General features: G+C 35.0%; 2 protein-coding genes across 2 annotated transcripts in view; one reads left to right on the top strand and one right to left on the bottom strand.

Annotated features, from left to right (window-relative positions):
* Positions 1-19,080, top strand: part of LOC126718988 (ankyrin repeat-containing protein BDA1-like) — a 68,293-nt gene that overhangs the window by 14,229 nt on the left and 34,984 nt on the right. The window lies entirely within an intron of this gene.
* The window catches only part of LOC126719002 (la-related protein 1A-like), a 71,472-nt gene continuing 55,204 nt past the window's right edge, over positions 2,813-19,080 (bottom strand). The window contains exons 2-9 of the mRNA XM_050421476.1: positions 10,989-11,058; positions 8,496-8,600; positions 8,070-8,410; positions 7,699-7,839; positions 7,540-7,603; positions 6,976-7,121; positions 6,539-6,643; positions 2,813-3,375 (exon numbers count right to left, since the gene is read on the bottom strand). Of these exons, the coding sequence (XP_050277433.1) occupies positions 3,225-3,375; positions 6,539-6,643; positions 6,976-7,121; positions 7,540-7,603; positions 7,699-7,839; positions 8,070-8,410; positions 8,496-8,600; positions 10,989-11,036 (1,101 nt within the window). The 5' untranslated portion in view covers positions 11,037-11,058 and the 3' untranslated portion in view covers positions 2,813-3,224. The remainder of the gene's footprint in view (positions 3,376-6,538; positions 6,644-6,975; positions 7,122-7,539; positions 7,604-7,698; positions 7,840-8,069; positions 8,411-8,495; positions 8,601-10,988; positions 11,059-19,080) is intronic.

Genomic DNA, 19,080 nt, shown 5'->3' with positions numbered 1-19,080 from the left:
AATGGAACATAATGGACCGAATGCACAAAATAGGACCAAATGGGAACAAGGTGGACCAAATTGGACAATATAGGACCGAAGTGGACCGAATAAGACAATGAACTAATGTGAACCGAATAGGACCGACATGGATTGAATAGGACCGAATAAGAACAAATGGACAGATTAGGACAAAGTGGACATAATGAACCAAATAAGAACATATAGGACCGAATATGACCAAATTGGACTGAATAGGATCGAAGTGGACAGAATATAACCAATGTGGACCGAATAGAACCAAAATGAATAGAATGGACCGAATAGAACTAAAGTGGACCAAATGATCCAATTGAAGTGGACCAAAGTGAACAAAATGGAACAAATAGGAATGAAGTGAACAGAATAGGGCCAATGCGGACCAAATATGACCAAAGTGGACTGAATAGAACCAAAGCAGACCGAATAGGACCGACTATAACCAATGCAGAGAGAATAGGATTTTTGAATATTTATCATTTTTAGAGCTCACATTTCTTATTTCTAATGTCTATTTTATTTGTATTTCTTTAACTTAAAACTAAAGAGTTTAGCCCAAATATAAAAAAATAAAAACTTCATACTTTTCAACCCAAAAATTAAAGAAAAAAAATGAATTTTTGAACTAAACTTAAAAAAACAACCTATAAAAAGAATCAATTAAAGGCACAATTAGTCCAAAATGGACCAAAGGAGACCGATATTGACCGAATAGACCAAATTGGACCGAAATAGAATTAATTGAACCAAATAGAAATTGTTTAATTTTTAAAGAAAAAATATATTATATTACAAAATAATTATTTATTCTCAGTTCTCACACTCGTAGATTTACAACTAGTTATTATAAAACCAAACCACAAACTATTAAAAAAAAATTACAACTAGTTATTATAAAACCAAACCACAAACTATTAAAAAAAAAAAAAAAAAAACCAAGCCACAAATAGTTATTAATTTGGCATAAATGCACTTTTAGTCCTTATATTTTGACGTTTTTCCATTTTAGTCCCTACATTTTATTTTTTCCACTTTTAGTCCCTAAAACCAATTTACGCTTTCCGTTTTAGTCCTTGAAACACTATTCTGTCACCAAATTAATGGAAAGACTGATGGATTAATAAAATATTATTAAAAAAATTATTTAACAGTTTTTATATGCCAAAATTAAAAAAAAAATTAATTACTCAATTTTAATTTAGAACAAAAAACAAAAAAAAAAATTATTTTCTTTCAAACAAAAATTTTACTTTTTTTTAATTAAAATGAATTTTTTTTTATTCCAATCTTCTTCTTCTTTTTTTGTTCAGAAGAACATTCAACTTTTAAACCCTTTTCTCTCTCTATTTTCAAACTCTCTTTCTCCTCACCCCGATCTGATTCAAACTCTGACTGACCCAAACTCTCTCTGATCTCTTTCAAGACTCAGTGATGAGGTCGCCGCCGTCGAACTCGTTCAAGACTCAATGATGAGGTCACCATTGCCATAGAAGAAAGAAACCCCAGAAGGTCTGCGTTGCCGTCGCCGTTTCGTTGCCATCGACCCATCGAACCCATCAAGAAGGTCCGTTGATTAGGTGTATGAAACCCTAGAAAGAAAACCCATAGTTTATTTCTGTGTAATTATGGCTCCGTTGTACAAAACCCAGTCACCGATTCGGTATTGGAGCCCGATATTGACCAGCGGCGAGCAGATCAAGAGGCTGATCTTCAAGGTTTTGATCATGGAGGCCGTGGGGTCTTGATGGCGTGAAAACAATGGGAAAAATTTGGAGGCTTGCATGTGGGTGTTGTGAACATGGATCGATGGTTGGGTCTGCTGATGATTTTGGCTTGGGTTGTGATTTGGGTTTCGTTTGTGTTTAATCTCTATTTGTGATCTGGGTCTGTGTTTGTGTTTGGTCTCTGTTTTTTTTTTTTTTTTTTTTGTGTTGTTGTGATCTAGGTTTGAGTTTTTGGTTGCTGGATTTGTGTTCTCGGTTGCTGGGTTTGATCTGGGAAGAACACGAAGAACTTGGATTTGTGTTCTCGGTTGCTGGGTTTGATCTGGGAAGAACACGAAGAACTTTGGGTCTGTGTTTGTGTTTGGTCTCTGTTTCTTTTCTTTTTTTTCGTTTGTGTTGTTGTGATCTAGGTTTGAGTTTTTGGTTGCTAGATTTGTGTTCTTGGTTGCTGGGTTTGATCTGGGTTTAAGTAATAATGTTCTTTTGCTCGGTTGCTATTCTTTTGCTTTGCTAGGTTGTTATTCTTTTGCTTGGGTTTGATTCGGTGGTGATCTTCTGGAAAAAAAGAAGAAGATTGGAATTAAAAAAATTCATTTTAATTAAAAGAAAGTAAAATTTTTGTTTGAAAGAAAATAATTTTTTTTTGTTTTTCATTCTAAATTAAAATTGAGTAATTAATTTTTTTTTAATTTTGGCATATAAAAAATGTTAAATAATTTTTTTAATAATATTTTATTAATCCGTCAGTCTTTCCGTTAATTTGGTGACAGAACAGTGTTTCAAGGACTAAAACGGAAAGTGTAAATTGGTTTTAGGGACTAAAAGTGGAAAAAATAAAATATAGGGACTAAAATGGAAAAACGTCAAAATGTAGGGACTAAAAGTGCATTTACGCCTATTAATTTTGAAGTGGATCCAAATCTCATTAGGGACAGTTGTCTGCATAGAGGGTTTTTTTTTTTTTTTTTTTTTTTGGGGGGGGGGGGGGAGCGGAGTAGGGGGGGGGGGGGGGGGGAAATGTAACATGTCTAAGCTACTACTAATAGGCTTATAAATTAAATACCTCAAGAAAAAGAAAAGGATTATAAATTAAATTCTCAAATATCTTATTCTTCAATTTTGACAAATGTCTAAACTACAGCCTTCTTTTTTTCAGTTTTTTTCCTTTTCTGTTTCTGTACAAGTTACAATCCAGAGAAGAGATTTGTGTAGAGAAAGCACAGGCACCTCTCCAAGCATGCATACAACCCCAAAAATGCATGTATACCCAGGAGCCAAAAAAAAAACCTTACACAAAAGAAAAACTCTGCAGTCAGCGGCCTCAATCAAACATACAATATATGACAACCATCTTTTCTTCATTTCCAAACCAAAAATAGGCTGCTAACTCCAACTCCCTTGTCAAGTTGAAAGAATTCTATTCCAAAACTGGGACAGTGATGCTTCAATGCCACTAAGGCATATGATTGGTGCAAGTGCTAGCTAATGACTCTCTTCTTTCACAGCATTGGCCTTCTCTTTAGCACGAAAGTCCCCCAAGCTACAATATTCTTCCCTGAGTAACCTATCCAATTCTGGATGTCTCTTTAGGGGCTCTTTCTGGTCACGTTGCCCGCCGTAATGATGGAATGCCCTGCCACAAACATACACACGCTCAAATTATAAATACAACAGCTTCTGAGTTTGGGGTCAGAAGAAACTATGGTGCACATGCTAACGCATAAATTATTGCATTCTAATTATATAAACACTAAAGAGACTATTACAAATCAGTAATGTCCAGCAGTACCTGTCTCTATTTCCATTTGTGTCCAATACAGCAACTCAATTATGGTAACACTAAACAATAAATTAAACAAGACACAACAGAGATGAAAAACCCTTTAAAATTGCAGGCAGATTCAAGCTTCGTCTCAAAACTTAAGTGTCCATAGCCATTGAAGCAAGAAACCTCAGAGATTATACTTCCTAAGAGCATAAGTAGCAGGCTCAACCAAACACCGTTTCAACAAAAATATGACTAGAGTAACCTAAAACCCTCTTGCATCAGGCTCAACATTTTGTCCAAATAATTTATACACTTATTGAACTACTGTTCATCAACAAAAAAAGTTTATACTGGTTTCTCTCTCTCACACAGCAGATAAGAGACCAAGCGGCCTGAGTTAGCCGATGAGCAATAGAGCAACAGTGAACAAAGCTCGGATTTGGAGCTAGCAGCTTGATGTACTACAGTGGTTGGAGATAGAGAGAAAGAAAACAATAAATATAGAATTAAATAGATATTTTTATGATATTTGGGGTAGAGAGTATTCGGCCTAATGTAGGTGTATCTGAAAAATGAGGTCACTAAAATAGAAAAAGAGAATTTTTTGGGATCAATCCAGCTAAAACACCATTGAGCCTGGTGTGAATGCTCAAATGCTGTTACTGCTTTTGAGTTTTTCAAGCAAGGCGCTTTCTTTTTGGGGAGTGGGACTGATTACAAGTAAAGGGGCTGTTAGAAGCTGTGAGATGTACCAAGTTAAATTTGAACCTTGTCAAATGTTAAGAACTTGTCAGAAGCCTTCTTAAGAGTGAAGGGAAATTAGAGAAGGACGAGAGAATCAAGAGATTGAGAGACTAAGAAAGTGCTTATTTTCATTAATGCCTCTGCCAAGCCATTGCAGCTTATATATCATTAAGCTACTCGAGTACACAACACCAAAATATCCTAACAGCCATACTGACGGTTGGTTAATAGCCTCCTTACTTCTAACAGACTTCTAATTGATCACATGCACGATGGATAGGCACATGGGCAATTAGCCAAGTTATAGCCAACTTAATTCAGCCTTAGCACACATTTCCCACCACATCACAGCCTGCATACGTGCCATAGAATTACCTAGTACACTTCCTTAATATCTGCTACTAACTAAACTGCAACATTTACACAATTGCAGACCCTTGCATTCACAGAACTTGCATAGTAGCTCCTGCATGACAAGTCACAACACTTTACATAGCAGCGGCTGACACCTTTAGTACAGAAATACACTTACCAGCATAGTAGCACAACATAAAATCAGCAGCAACATAACAGCAGCAGCATTAGCTTGACATAGCAGTGTTGCCACACTAGCATTAGTGACATGGTAGGTTCCTAAATCAAACCATTAATGTAATTACTATTCTTCCAAAGGAAGATATGTCATTACAAGCTTGGCTGGTCCATTTCCTAAACAAAGTTATTAAGGTTACATTTGCTCCCTTGCTAATTCCCCATCTCATGTTCCTCTGAGCTACCTACCACATCATCCCCTATAAACCTAGTTTACAAACTAGCAACAATGGTACAGGTACTTTATTAAGTACGAAAAAATGCAATTTCCAGGAAATGTTCCCACTAAAAGGAACTTTTCCTACAAGGCTAATTCTTCGGCTAATCTCCCCCATAGTATCCTTACAAATGTCTAAACATACTAATATTGCTCCTTTGCAACTGATTTATCCACAGAAGGAGGTCTCAGTTTATGTTGTGTGTCACATTCAACGTTGGCAATATCGAGTTATTTTGTCTAGGGACCACATAGCGTGCATCTGAGAATGTTAACTTTGAAGTGCCTTTAACTTTGAGATCCCTAGGATGTCCTGCATCACACTCCTTAAGCGTCATCACTCATTACTTGTCCTTTACAGTGAACACTTCTTTACTAGGAAATTTGTGAGACATATTCACCTTTAAATTGCTCATTAGACTTCAATCCAGAAAGGGTGATTCTCCCCAGTTCCCTAAAATTTTCTAGGGCGGATGCTACAGGAATCTAAAATTCTTATTTTGATCTTTTGTGATCTAATAGAGCCACTAACCTTGAATTTAGGCTGTCCTGCATCATACTCCTTGTGTGTTTACGTGTCCTTTACAGTGAACACTTCTTTACTAGAAAAATTGTGAGAAATATTCAACTTTTAATTGCTCATTAGACTTCAGTCCTCAAAAAGTGGAATTCTCCCCGGTATTCCCTCAAAATTTCTAGGGGCACTGCTACGGGAATTTAGAATTCTTCTTTTGATCTTTGGTGGTCTAATACCTTACATGGGCACCACACTGAGAGCCAGCTATTGGAGGTTCTTTCTCCCACATTGATAGCACAACTGACGCAAGGCATACAACCAAAATTATTTTTAATTATTTCAGACTTTCTTCTAAATTTCCTTTCAAATTTTAAACGAGATTTCCTTTTTAATTTTGAATTTGACCTTTTTATAGAAGAGCCCTTTGGACTCACCTCTAGCTAGTAAAACCTACGAGCAACTAGTTCTACCACCAAAACCAATTGCCGAGTAATGGGCATTCGCTCCTGACGGCCTAAGTAGTTTATGCTCATGCCCAGGAGCATGACAAAAATAAAACTTTAAGGGATGAAAATGACAATGCACCTAACTTAGAGACTAAAACTTGTATTTTAGCCAAACTTTAATTTATAAAACAATGTTGAATAGCCAATCTTCAAATTCAAAAGTTTTCAACTAATGCAAATATCCGTTAAGAATTATTAAAATTTTCATCACATTAAATTACTTTACAGTCAAATTTTATTTATATAAAAATTTTCTATGTACTTTTCTCCAAACCCAGAAACCTTCTTTCTCTATATTAGCATTGATTGCTATTTGATTCTCTACACCATACAAAACCAAATATAAAAACAAACTTCTTCATATTAAACAATGAAATAAGCATGCTCATCTCAGACTTTGGAGCATCCATTCTAAACATTCAGATAACATAAAAACAAGTGAAAGTTCGTTACCAATATTTTTCGAGGCCATAAAGATTGCCATTGTGGTAGAAGTCAAGCGTAAGCTGTTCAAAGTCCTGATACAGGTCCTCTCTAAACTCCTTCTCCAAACCATAACTGAAAGAAAACGAATAATCAAAACAAATAATATATATATATATATATATAAACAATAACATACATAATAAGGAATGGGAACAAATGTTCCTATCTTAGTAGATGGGCAAAAATAGTCTTTGGAAAAATTATGTGCCAAATCAAAGCTGAAAACTTCTTTAGGTGGTTCTACATTTCAAGATTAGGCTTCTCATATTTCAAGAAGATGATAATTTAGAACATAATCAGCAACAAAACATATATTACTGTAAAGAAAATACCTGTAGAACCTGAAAAGGCATAATTTAGAACATAATCAGCAACAAAACATATTATTACTGTAAAGAAAATACCTGTAGAACCTGAAAAGGCACTCCATTCCATAGTAATAATTAGCAGCAGCATCTTCCAGTGCAAATTTTCTGAACTCATTATACATAGAAGGGACAAACAAGTCTCTAAGAGAATATGACCAAAACCGGTAAAGTGTATTCATTTCCTGCATTTAAAGAAACAGGCAGCTGTACATTAAGAATAAATGAAGTAATTAATTTAAAAATTAACCGGTAAAGTGTATTCATTTCTTTTCAAATGGTTAAGTACCTGAATAACACAAAAAGAAAATATTAACAAAATACACAAAAAGAGAGAAGAATTGATCAACATGTTTTTAAAACCCTACATGTTTCTAAATAAATTATCCCATATTTTTTTCTTTCAAAGAGAAACCAACAACAGCACCAAAGACGGACATTATGGCTTTCTTCTTTTGGATAGGCCTAAAGAAACTAATGTGATTAATTCAAGGGATTTTATGACAGGATGTTAAACATTAAGAAAAAATATGAATTTGCTATTTATTTATTCCCTCTTTTGATATAACAAGTTTTAAAAGAAGTTTAAGAGATGAATTCCACCTCACTGCAACCAATTCCCAACTTCTTTCTGTCACTCAGGCACCGCTTATAGAACTTCAGGTACCTAACAGAATGAGCAATCATGTGAAAGAACATTAACTCAAGCTCTCCCCTCTCTCTCCCACAAACATAGAAATTCAAGCAATGCCCATCACTTACTTCTGTTGTTTAAACCCATTTTCTTCTAGAAGCTGATGGCTTGGATGCTGAAATGGTGGAAATGACTTTGGCATGGAACCCACTGGTGGACTCCCAGATAGAATCCCATGTGGTGAACCACTCAACTTTGAAGTCCTAGGGCTGTAAAATTGAGATTCAGATTTCAATTAGCCTAGTGGGAAACAAATAATCCAGTTGAACTTAGTCATCATTAACTTGGCATATTCAGAGTAATATACTGCTTTGAAACCAATAATTACTTGGAGAGCTCTCAAAAGCAATAAAATATTACTAAATATAGCCAAAAGCTACCTAATCTAACAAATAATTCATTGTAAGAGCAACACAGGCAACAATCACACCAAACTGACCCATAATTTTCAGGAGGTGTAGAACTAAAGAAAAATCCAACCGAATTACTAGGTGGACTTTCCGATATGATTCCATTAGAGTTTCGGGAAGTTCCATGATTTCTGAAGTTACTGGAGAAAAATCGTTGTTTATGGGAGGACAGCTGCCTGGGAAGGCCTTTATGTTGCTTCCTTCTAGAATTAGCATTTCCAGACTCCTCAAGGACAACACTTCCAGCAAAATTATCACTAGCCTTTGGGTTGGAGACTCCGAAAGCACTGCTTGGAAATTTTGAGTTTCCATCTTTATTCTCAAAACTAGAGCTATTCTTTCTACGACTAGATCGCTTAGTTTTCAGTTCCTGCCAATAATGATCAATTTTAAACAATTTTGCTAAAGAGATAAGAAACTTAAATTAGTGCCTAAAGAACAATGGGCACTTCAACCTGCTCATAGAAGTAAAGACCATCATTTATTGCAGAAGCTAGCTCATTGGAAATGGATTTGGACTCTTTACCACGACCTTTAGTTTCTTGACTTGTCCTGCTATTCTGCACAGGAGATGAAGGATAATAAGTCAAAATTTTCAACAAATTAACAACCCAATAATACAACAAAATCTTGATCACAGACGATCAAATACAAGCACGGGTGTACACATACAAAAACAAGTGGGGGAAAAAAGAGTAACAAAACTGCAATAGACAAAAACAAAGTTATAAAAGACAGGAAAGAGAAAACAGAAATTGCAATTAACAAAATTAGTCAAATTACCATTCAAAACACAGAAAAGTTACAAGACAGCTCTTTCCCTTTGATATAGGGGTGTGCATGGAATGGGTTGGGTTGGGTTTGGAGTCTTTTCCAACCCAATCCAACCACCTCAGGTTGAGAAATCTACAACTTGACTCAACCCATTGTAGTTCTAAAAACCAAACGAACCCATAGGATTGGCTTGAGTCATACATGCTAAAAAACTATCACTATCCTAGGTTAGGTCAGGTTATTTGGGTTGAAAATTTTGTCAACCCAAACACGACCCACCCAAAGCTTTAAAAAAAAAAAAAACCAAAAACAAGGCATAAGTTGGGTCGGTTTGGTTTTTTTGGGTTGGTGGGTGGAATGCACACCCTTATTTACAGGAAAATATATGCTTTATTGCAGTCTGGTAAAGGACAGAACAACTTCTGAGATCCTTGAAAGGACAACGATAAAAGACTAGCAGGGAACCAGCTGCTACAAATTTTAAGGCATTCAAAAAATAAAGAAAAAGAGGAATCAGAGGACAGTAAGAGTTATCAGCTGCTACATCTAACTCAAAGCAGAGGATGTTCAAAGTGAAACTTGCAAAAGGCAACATGAGAGCAGTATTTAGCCTATTATTATTACATATACAACTCACAAGCCACATGACCGCCACCTCCATCTGCTTATAATGGGAGGGGATGATATTTGGTCTAAAGGCCATTACTGTATTTAGCAAAGTCACAAGATTTTCTACCAAAAAGAAACAAGTGTTGAAGCATTTTACATCTTCTCTTTGTTATGTAATATTCAAATGCCCAAAACAAAAGGGTTAATAGAAGTGGATTTTAGTTATAACTAACAGGAAAAGTGAGAAAGGTTAAAAGAAATCGGTTCATACCAAGGAAAAGTTTTTTGTTAGCACCCTGCAAGGCAACAATTGTAAATTTGTAACTTCCAATTTGTTTCTTCCTTATTTGAGATCAGATTTTTATCTTTCAAATTGTAATAACACAAATACAAACCCTCACAAGAAGGCTTCAACTTTCCAGGAGCAGAACCAAGAAGTGTTTTGCAGAAGACTTGCACTAATTCTCATTTCTAAAAAATTGTGGAAGAACTCAAAAAAGCTCTAAAGTCCTTCAGTACTCAAGGATACATCTTCAGGGATCTATTTACATAAAGCACTAAGAAAACTTGTGAAGAAACTTGCATTTGAACATGACCAAGTTATCATCCCAGGTGGGCTTTTACTAGGTTAAACCATTGCAGATAGGCAGCTATCAGAGGCCTCCACTTCATTAGTTAACAAAAAATATTTTTCAAGAATTTATGATGTAATTGAATAGTTAAGATAGGTCATAATACTCGGAATAACTGACCATCTAATTTGTTCGATCTGAAGATGACATAAAGCATCCACTTGTGCCATACACTGATACAAGTGCCTCCCCAACCCATAGAATTTAATGATGTGCACCAAAAAAAAAAAAAAAAAAAAAAAAAAAACATCAGGACTAAGAACTGTAGACCATTTTCGCCAAAGGTGACATCATGGAAATCAATTGATCATTATAAGCCCCAATTATAATATGAATCTAAACAACTAAGGAGAAAGAAGTAGCCAGATTTTGAAAAAACAAAAACAGGCACAAGCTGAACCCATTGCCCAAGTCATATAGTGAACTTGAGCTCGTTTGTTTCAACTTATCTTATAAAGTAAGCCAGCTTATTCTCTCAGTTATATCTGTTTAAAGCTTGACTTTTTCCTAAGTACAACTTAGTAACCCATCACCCTAGCCATTCAGCCCAAAATCATAACATCCCAATTGCAAAATTTCTTGCAATGATTAACTCAACCTCTACCAACTTTTAAACAATAAAAAATAAAAACTGAACCATCCTACAAACCCTAGTTTCCATCATCATAAACCCTAAGATCCTCACCTTTACCAACCAAAGGCCCACCAATTTTGGGTCCTTTGATATCCTAATATTTTATGGCTAATTGGGATTTTAAACACTGTATGCATTAAAATTCAATTTTCAATATTTTTTATGAATTAAGCATGAAATTAGAGGACAATCAAATGAAAGAGAAACAATAACCGAATCTTTAAGAACATTAATAAGTGAAATACCTGACATTCACCAGGATATCACAATGACAATAATATATTACTCAATGGCTGTACCTGGGTGACAATTACAAGTCTCTGAACGTCCTGATCATTGTCAACCATCTCATCGTCTTCCTCATCAATCCTTTAGTCGATAAAGTCAATAAGAAATGCAATATACGGTTAGTAACCACATACATAGTTAAGCACATTAACATGAGTCAGAAAACAGTCATCAGAGTGTATTCCATAATCACACAATCAGGAAAAATAAATAAATAAAACCCTAAATACTGAAGGAAAACACAAACAAAATAAGCCAATAAATACAGTTCAAAAGGCATATATCCAAACCAAATATAATGAATGATGCAAAGAAATGCTTAAAATTCCACTTTGAATAGGTAAACATTTCTGGTTTAATCAAGGAAATGATATATTTCGCTACCAATCAATACTGGTATATATATATTGTTGTGTATTCATTATTTCAAAAGTGTGTGTATTAAATTTGTAAGTATTGGTCACCTACCAAAAGAAGTTCTTTCTTTAAAGGTCTGTTTGGAATGGAGGAAGATTTGTAAGTATGTGTCTGGGGGGGGGGGGGGGAGGGGGGGAGAATAAAGGAAAGGGCCATCTCCCTCCATCCAAACAATTGGTTAGTTGCCAAGTTCTCACAATTAGCTATAACACAGTAGCGCAGTGGGTAATACTTTCATTGAATACCCCAATTTAAAACTAACCTTTTCCTTCCTCGGACCAGGTAATCACGGAGCATCCACTTGTTTAATTTAAACCCCATGTTGGAAACAAAGAAATTTTAGATTATATTATAGGTTTTTATTTTTTTCTATAATTTATTAAACAATCCAAAAATATTGCAGAGAATAGTCCCCTTTTGTTTGGAAAGTCATCTCTCTTTATTCGACAAATCTTGTCATCACCTTGTGGCTAAGCATCAAATCGCAGTCAAAGTCAATTGTCAATAGAAGACCACTCCCCAACCCACCACCCTCCCCCTATCCTTTGTTTGAGAAGTCCTCAATTCAGTGAACATTAAACCAAACATTTAACCCCTGTACTTGGTTCCATATCACCTGTAACCAAGTTAACCGCGTCACCCACGTGTCTGTTTATCATTCTCTCTCCCTCTCTCTTTGTTCCTTATAATTGATCTGATTGATTTTTCTTTTCTTTTTATATTTTAGTTCTTGAATTATGGATTTGCTTGCTTTGCTTAAAACATAATAAGTACTACTATTAATTTAACTTTTTTTTATTAATATTTTATAGCTTGAGCTATTGGGCTATTTGATAGATTAGAATGGTAGAAATGAAAAAGAATATATGTGACTAATTCTGACTAATCTATTGAAGATTCATAGTTGACCCAATAATTTTGGAACTACGGCCTCTTTATTTAGGGGGTCGTATCAGCTGTTTCATGTTATAATTTTTCAAAAATTGCTCGTGTTATTATATTATACCCGTGTCCGTGCTTTCTAGATTATTGTTGTAGTTCGAGGTATTGGGGATGGAAGGTTGGATATTGAGCCACCTTAAGGGGGCCTAAAAGGCCATTTGTGTCTCCATGGGTGTACTTTCTTTATGGATGTTCCTAACATTATGGAAGTTGGGAAGGTTGCTTCATCACCTTAGGTTTCTGTAGCTCGCGACTGAAGAACATTCTAGGGGTTTTATTTTTTATCTAACTTTAATTATTAGTTTAAGAAGCTCTTTTTTAAAGCTTTAGGTATAGGAACTTGGCTCTATATATGTAAAGGGTATTTGAGATTTAGTATTAGAGATAGTGGGAAACTTAGTTTTTGGCATGACACATTGTGTGCATGTGGATGAGGCTTTGTGGTTTTTACACTTGGAATTTTTCCAGATTGGAGCTAACAAAGCTCCAGAATTGTGCACCTACATGGAGGTTACGGGGGAGTAGTGCAGAGGAATCCAATATTCATGGGGCGAGTTTAGGATTGGGATGTGGATTCATTTAGTGCTCTTTTTGATCTACTATCTCATGCTAAAAGCTCAATTTGGGATGGAAGACAGGGTTTTAGTATACAGCCTGTATGCTAACACTGTCTCCACAGTCCTTTATAATCATCACAGTTTTGTAGTACAACTCATTAGCTTTGTTCTATGGCTTTGTAACGGAAGGTCCATTTATTATGAGCAAATGAAGGGGAATGGACCTGTACATGATGGATTCATAGTCCACTGTTTTTATCTGACTTTTAAAAGTAGCCTGAGGGGTTTAAAACCAATATGATGATTGTCTCTGGAATTGTATTTTTGGTTTAACCTGAAAAATATGCATTCCACAATGTCCACTATATATTTAAAGCTTGGTGATGAATCTCCAAATTAAAGAACTCCATGTAGATTTAAGGACATAACCTTAATGCTATTTGATGCTCAAAAAAATGAATTTTTGCAGTTGGGGAGACCGCTGTCTCTTGAACATTGTATCTATCCAATCTGTCTGCAGTTTTCTGCTAATTAGTGGGTGGGGAAGCTGGCTTTTTAGTTAACTGTGATCTCATTAGTTGAAAAATATGATCTCTTTGATTTGGAATTGTTGCCTTATAATCTGTTTTTGGACTATATTTGTATCTGTTAAAAATAACTAACATATTACATACTGTTCTTTCATTCATCTTGCATAATGGGAACCTCATTTTCACTCCTAATGCCAAAACAAAAGAAGAAGAAAAATTATAGTATAGATCTAAAGTGGAAAAATAATAAAGCATTCTGTTTCATTTTATATGGTCTACAAAATAGATGACTTTCCATAAAATCATTGAAGTCGACTATGCTATTCTGATGGTATTGGTGCTTTGGGAACTTAGTGCTTTGTCTTGTGATGACTTCTTGTTTCAACTATTGACTGAAATGTCTCTGTGCTCTCATACATGATGTACAGTTGTAATTTTCTATCATGTATGGGTGGCAACTGCATGTCCTATTATGTGGTTGTTATATTACACAGATGTAGATTTTAAGTTATAAAAACACTTAATGTTCTTTGTCTCTCAAGAAGATTATTAATTTTATGTTCTCATACTGCAGGGATCTTGGTAATTCAAATTTATCTGGGCATCTGGTACCTGAACTTGGAAAGCTAGAGCATCTACAGTATTTGTATGCATATTATTTGTTTATTTTTTTGGGTTAATTTTATTTTGATAGTAGGCATGAACACAAGTAGTTGCCCGTTTGAGTTATTGTTGAGTGCAAAATGATCATGTATTTGATATCTAAAGGCAATTGTGTACGGTTTTGATTGCCATGCAATAAAGTTCAGCATGCTATTATATCTGGGTATTATCTTAATCTCTTCAAACACTTTTCACTTTGTTTGCATTAGGGAGCTATATAAAAACAACATCCAAGGAACTATCCCTGCAGAGCTTGGTAACCTGAAAAGCCTCATCAGCTTGGACTTATACAATAACAACATCTCTGGAACAATTCCTCCTTCATTAGGGAAATTGAAGTTTTTGTTTTTTTGTAAGTTTGATTGAACTTAGTACTCATCTTGTCATGCATGACTAGAGTTTTCTTTCTGATGTCTTAATTTTGATTTCTCTCAATTATCTTCTTGGATTAGACCTGAGTAATTTATTTGCACCTATATTTTTCTCTCAATATGATCTGTAAATAATAAGTGAGGCAGATAGTTGAATCAACCAAGAGCAAAAATTTAGGATGCCAAGTGAACATGTTATCAATGTTGCTGGTTAGCTAATATTTACCAATATTATTATCTAATGGGCCCTGGCCAAATTATTAATGGTTCTAATTATGATTCTATAACATGGAAACATCCATTAAATATTCTTTCTCATTAATATTTGGTTTGGCAGACGGCTTAATGATAACAGATTAACTGGGCCAGTCCCCAGGGAACTCACTGGTATTTCAAGCCTTAAAGTTGTGTAAGTCATTTCAACTCCTTTTTGGGTGGATAGTAGTATTTTGTAGAGTAGCACACATACTGAAAGTTCTAAAAACTTTGCCTGTCTTTTCAGGGATGTCTCAAACAATGATTTGTGTGGAACTATTCCTACCAGCGGACCATTTGAGCACATTCCTTTGAACAAGTAGGTTTTTTTTTGTTCATTATCCATCTTAGTGTGTTTTCTATTATCTTCAAGAATAGGTACTAAATTTTTTGGAAAATTGTTTTACTTCTACCACTGACACCCTTTTATGCATCCTGTCAGAATTTATGTTGGTTTGACCTGTGTGACACTGCCCATAGACCTTAAGGTGTATTTAGTTCCTCTTCTTATTGTAGATGTGAATTAATCATGTTTCTCTCTTTCTGAGTCCTTTTCTCTGCTATGCCATACAAGAGTTTATATTGAATTCTGATGTATGATGTGTAATGTCTATTAGTCTATAATATAAAAGTGTGTGTAGTCGTTTATTTTCTGCCTTGAGCCTAGGAATTGGAGATGTATAATATGAATAGCATTTCCCAGCTGTTGGAAAATGATAACCGCTGGGGTTTTGTACATGGCAATAGGCGAGTTTACTTTTCATGCTATTTTGTAACATATGTTTTCAAGTGGTTTCAAACATATGATTTGGAGTGGCTACAATAATCTCTTTATTATAAAAGTATTTATTGGCAATCAGTCCCAGAACAAATCTGAATTACCTAAGAGGGGGAATGGAAAATGATTAACCCAAACATTGTTTGACTGTGGATCTTTTGGATGCTGAATAACTTGTTTTGTGAAAGTTCCTATATGTTGCTGTTACACTGAGACTTGACTTCTGTATGAAAATTTGAGAGTTAAGAAAGTATCTTACTTTTATACAGTTTGTATGGCTAAGTATGGTGGTTTAAGTACTTTTCACATATTTCTATTTGCTGAAAATTCATATATGGTGTATCACAACAAGGTTTCAGCAATGACCTCTAGCTCAAATGACAATTTTTTTCCTTGTAAGAGCAAGGTGGAGGGTGAAGTTGTGGTTCAAGATCCATTGGGTGCATGTGTAACTTGTTAGAGAAAAAAAGATTTCACATACGTTGTTAGATTGGTGAAAAATGTTACATACAATGAACTAGGTTCCTTTCCACCCACGCTGAATGGGGAACCCTTTGAATCTCTTCTTGCCTTCTCTATGTGCCTTTTTGAGACATTGAACTGTATCCTTTCAACCCATTCTGATGATGCTTTTGTGGGAATCCTGTTGAATCTCTTCTTGCCTTCTCTATGTGCCTTTTTGAGACATTGAACTGTATCCTTTCACCCATTCTGATGATGCTTTTGTGGGAATCCTGTTGAATCTCTTCTTACCTTTTCTGTGTGTCTTTTTGAGAATGAGAAATTGGCTGTATGTTTGGTATCTACAATTGTTTTCCCCTTTTAGTTGAAAAGATTCTAATGCTCCATTTCTTAAAGCCAGGTCTCGAACTAATCATATTCCAGATTGTAGAATTGTACTATGATAAATTTAAGGATCAATCCAGATTGTCCTATAGTTCACTTTTGTGCAATCAGATCAGTTACTAGGATTGTAGTGGCAAATTTACTGGTTTAGTAGTCATTTGTTCAGTATCCATGTGGTTGCTGCTTCTGCACTGCAGGGCTTGCACCATAACCAAAGCTTTGCCATATATTTTATGTCATTGCTACCAATTGTTCTTTTTTTTTGAAGTCTGTTTAAACCAGTGGCCAAAGGAATTTATCTTTACTTTGTTCCAATGGTGTAGCTTTGAGAATAATCCCCGGCTAGAAGGTCCAGAGTTGCTAGGACTTGCAAGTTATGACACTAACTGCTCATGAAGATGAATGATGCCGCAAAACTCAACTTTGCACTGAATAGATATGTATTTCAGAAATTGGAAGTGTGTTACCTACAGAGTAGTGGGATTGGTGGTAAATTCAATCCCTCATATATAACTATTTGTAAATTTTACTATATTGTTGTGCTCTTTAGAAGATGTTCAATACATTAATATGTATTGATGAAATACTAGAAAAGGGTTTACCTACCATGCGAATGGTTGATTTGGTTGTCAGTTTTGCTCATAATATGTTCAAGACATTAATATGTATTAATTTAATACTAGAAAAGGGTTTACCTATCGAGCAAATGGTTGATTTGGTCTGACTTCATCTCTCTTACTTTGTCCTAATTATTACTCCCTCCATCCCATTTTTTTTGTTCTCTATTCCATTTTAAGATGTCCCAAAATATTGTCCTGTTTCTTAAAATAAAAGTTATTAATTTACTAATTTTCCTATTATACCCCTATTAATTTACTAATTCAATTTTTTGATAAATTTTTTTAAGGGTAGTTTTGGAAACTTATACATTTTTAAAAGGTAGATAAGACAATAAATGATATTTCTTTAAAAAGTTTGACTTTTCAAACAGGACAAAAAAAGTGGGACGGAGAGAGTACTAATGATTTTTATACGGGGATACTGATTGAAAATAAGTTTGATGTGTGCTATTTCTGGACTGCAAGGTATTAAACATTAGTTTACTCGAGTGGTTCCTAACAGGAACTAGTGTGCATGCGTGCAATGGTTATGGTTCTTTTCTCTAGTTCATATATGTAAGCCTTCATTTTGGTTGGGAGAATCAAGTAGAATGAACTTCATCCTTCATCCTAAGGCACATAAGCTCACTTTTTTTTTTCTTTATTGGCTACAAGAGGGGAGACCTTGCCCCCCAACAGGTTTTGAAACCCAAGCTCATCCCATGGGATGGGAAGCTGGACACACTGACTGACACCTCGCGAGCTTTTTCACATTCCCAAATCAGATGCCCACTAGATTCTATACCCAATCCACAAGCTTCACAAACATTATTGTTAATGACCCCCTGATGGCACAGATTTGCTTATATATTTCGGCACTCTCCAGGCAAAAGACTTGAACTTATTTGGCATATTCAAACCCAAAATTGTTCTCCAAAAATTTGTGTTTTTATCACCATTTGAAGGTCCTCCCACACAGCTATTCATGGACTCAGCCAAAGCAATTTCATAGGCACTGCCAACCGTGAATTTTCCCTTCGTACACATCAAGGAAGAATAATTTCTAATCATTAAGTGAACGTTTGGATAGTAGTTAGTGTCTAACGTTTTGTGTGTGGGTTCTGTGCACTGTTCACTGGACCTGCAAACCTCTTTTTCAACAAAATTTTCATTAAAAATGAGTCTCACGTCATTATTCACACATTTAAAATTTATTTTGTTACAGTATTTTTAGTTTTCATTTTTCAGCAATAAACAGTTTCTTGAATAAAAACTCAAATTATGGTATCTTATGTTACAGTGCATGTGGGCAATGAATTAAGCCCTTTTCTTTATATTTATCCTTAGATTGGTTTCAAACTTTCAATGCAAATTGCAAACCAAACAAAAAAATTGGTTTTCTTATCTTACATAGGTTTTGAACTTTCAACGCAATATTTCTCAAAAAAAAAAAACTTTCAATGCAATAAACCAAACAGAACATGTTACATAGCCCCCATAGTGATCATAACAAATTGGTTTTCTTTCCCTGGTCATAGCCAGTAGCAGGTGAACATGACAGATTGACAGTGACTAAAACTACAATTATTATCTACAACAACTAATGCTTTCTAGCTCATTTTTGAGATAAAAATACAGGGTTTTTACACACACCAACAGATATCTCAGAACGGGATTAGAAAGTACAAAGGAATTAACATTAAAAAAATCATTAGAAGCAAGAATAAATGAGGGAATAAATTGCTTTAGACTTGAAGAAGAATCTTGCGCTGAGGTGTATGTCTTCGAATGACATTTGATTATATTTCTGGTCTAAACCAACTGGGGTATCTCCAATCAAAATCAGGGAGAGGAAAAAGAGGCCGAGACACAGTCTGATTTCCCATGTCATATATTGCAACTAGGTGTCTCAAATCCCAATCCATGAAATAGATGCAATTCTTTTTGTATTTTGTAGAGGCACTAGCTTGTATGCATATAGAATCTTCTTCCAAGAAAATTGCTTGATCCCCTAAACTTGTGATCTTCTCCCATTCACTCTTTTCCCAATCCAATTTGAACACCTCGAACCTCCAGATGCTATCAATATGTATCCTAGTTTTACAAACCAACAACAAGCTCCCACACAATGATTCCACCAGAAAC

Source organism: Quercus robur, chromosome 1, assembly GCF_932294415.1.
Source record: "Quercus robur chromosome 1, dhQueRobu3.1, whole genome shotgun sequence".
NCBI classification, from domain to species: domain Eukaryota; kingdom Viridiplantae; phylum Streptophyta; class Magnoliopsida; order Fagales; family Fagaceae; genus Quercus; species Quercus robur.
The sequence above is the reverse complement of the archived record's forward strand: the minus strand, read 5'-3'. Positions and strand labels throughout refer to the sequence as shown.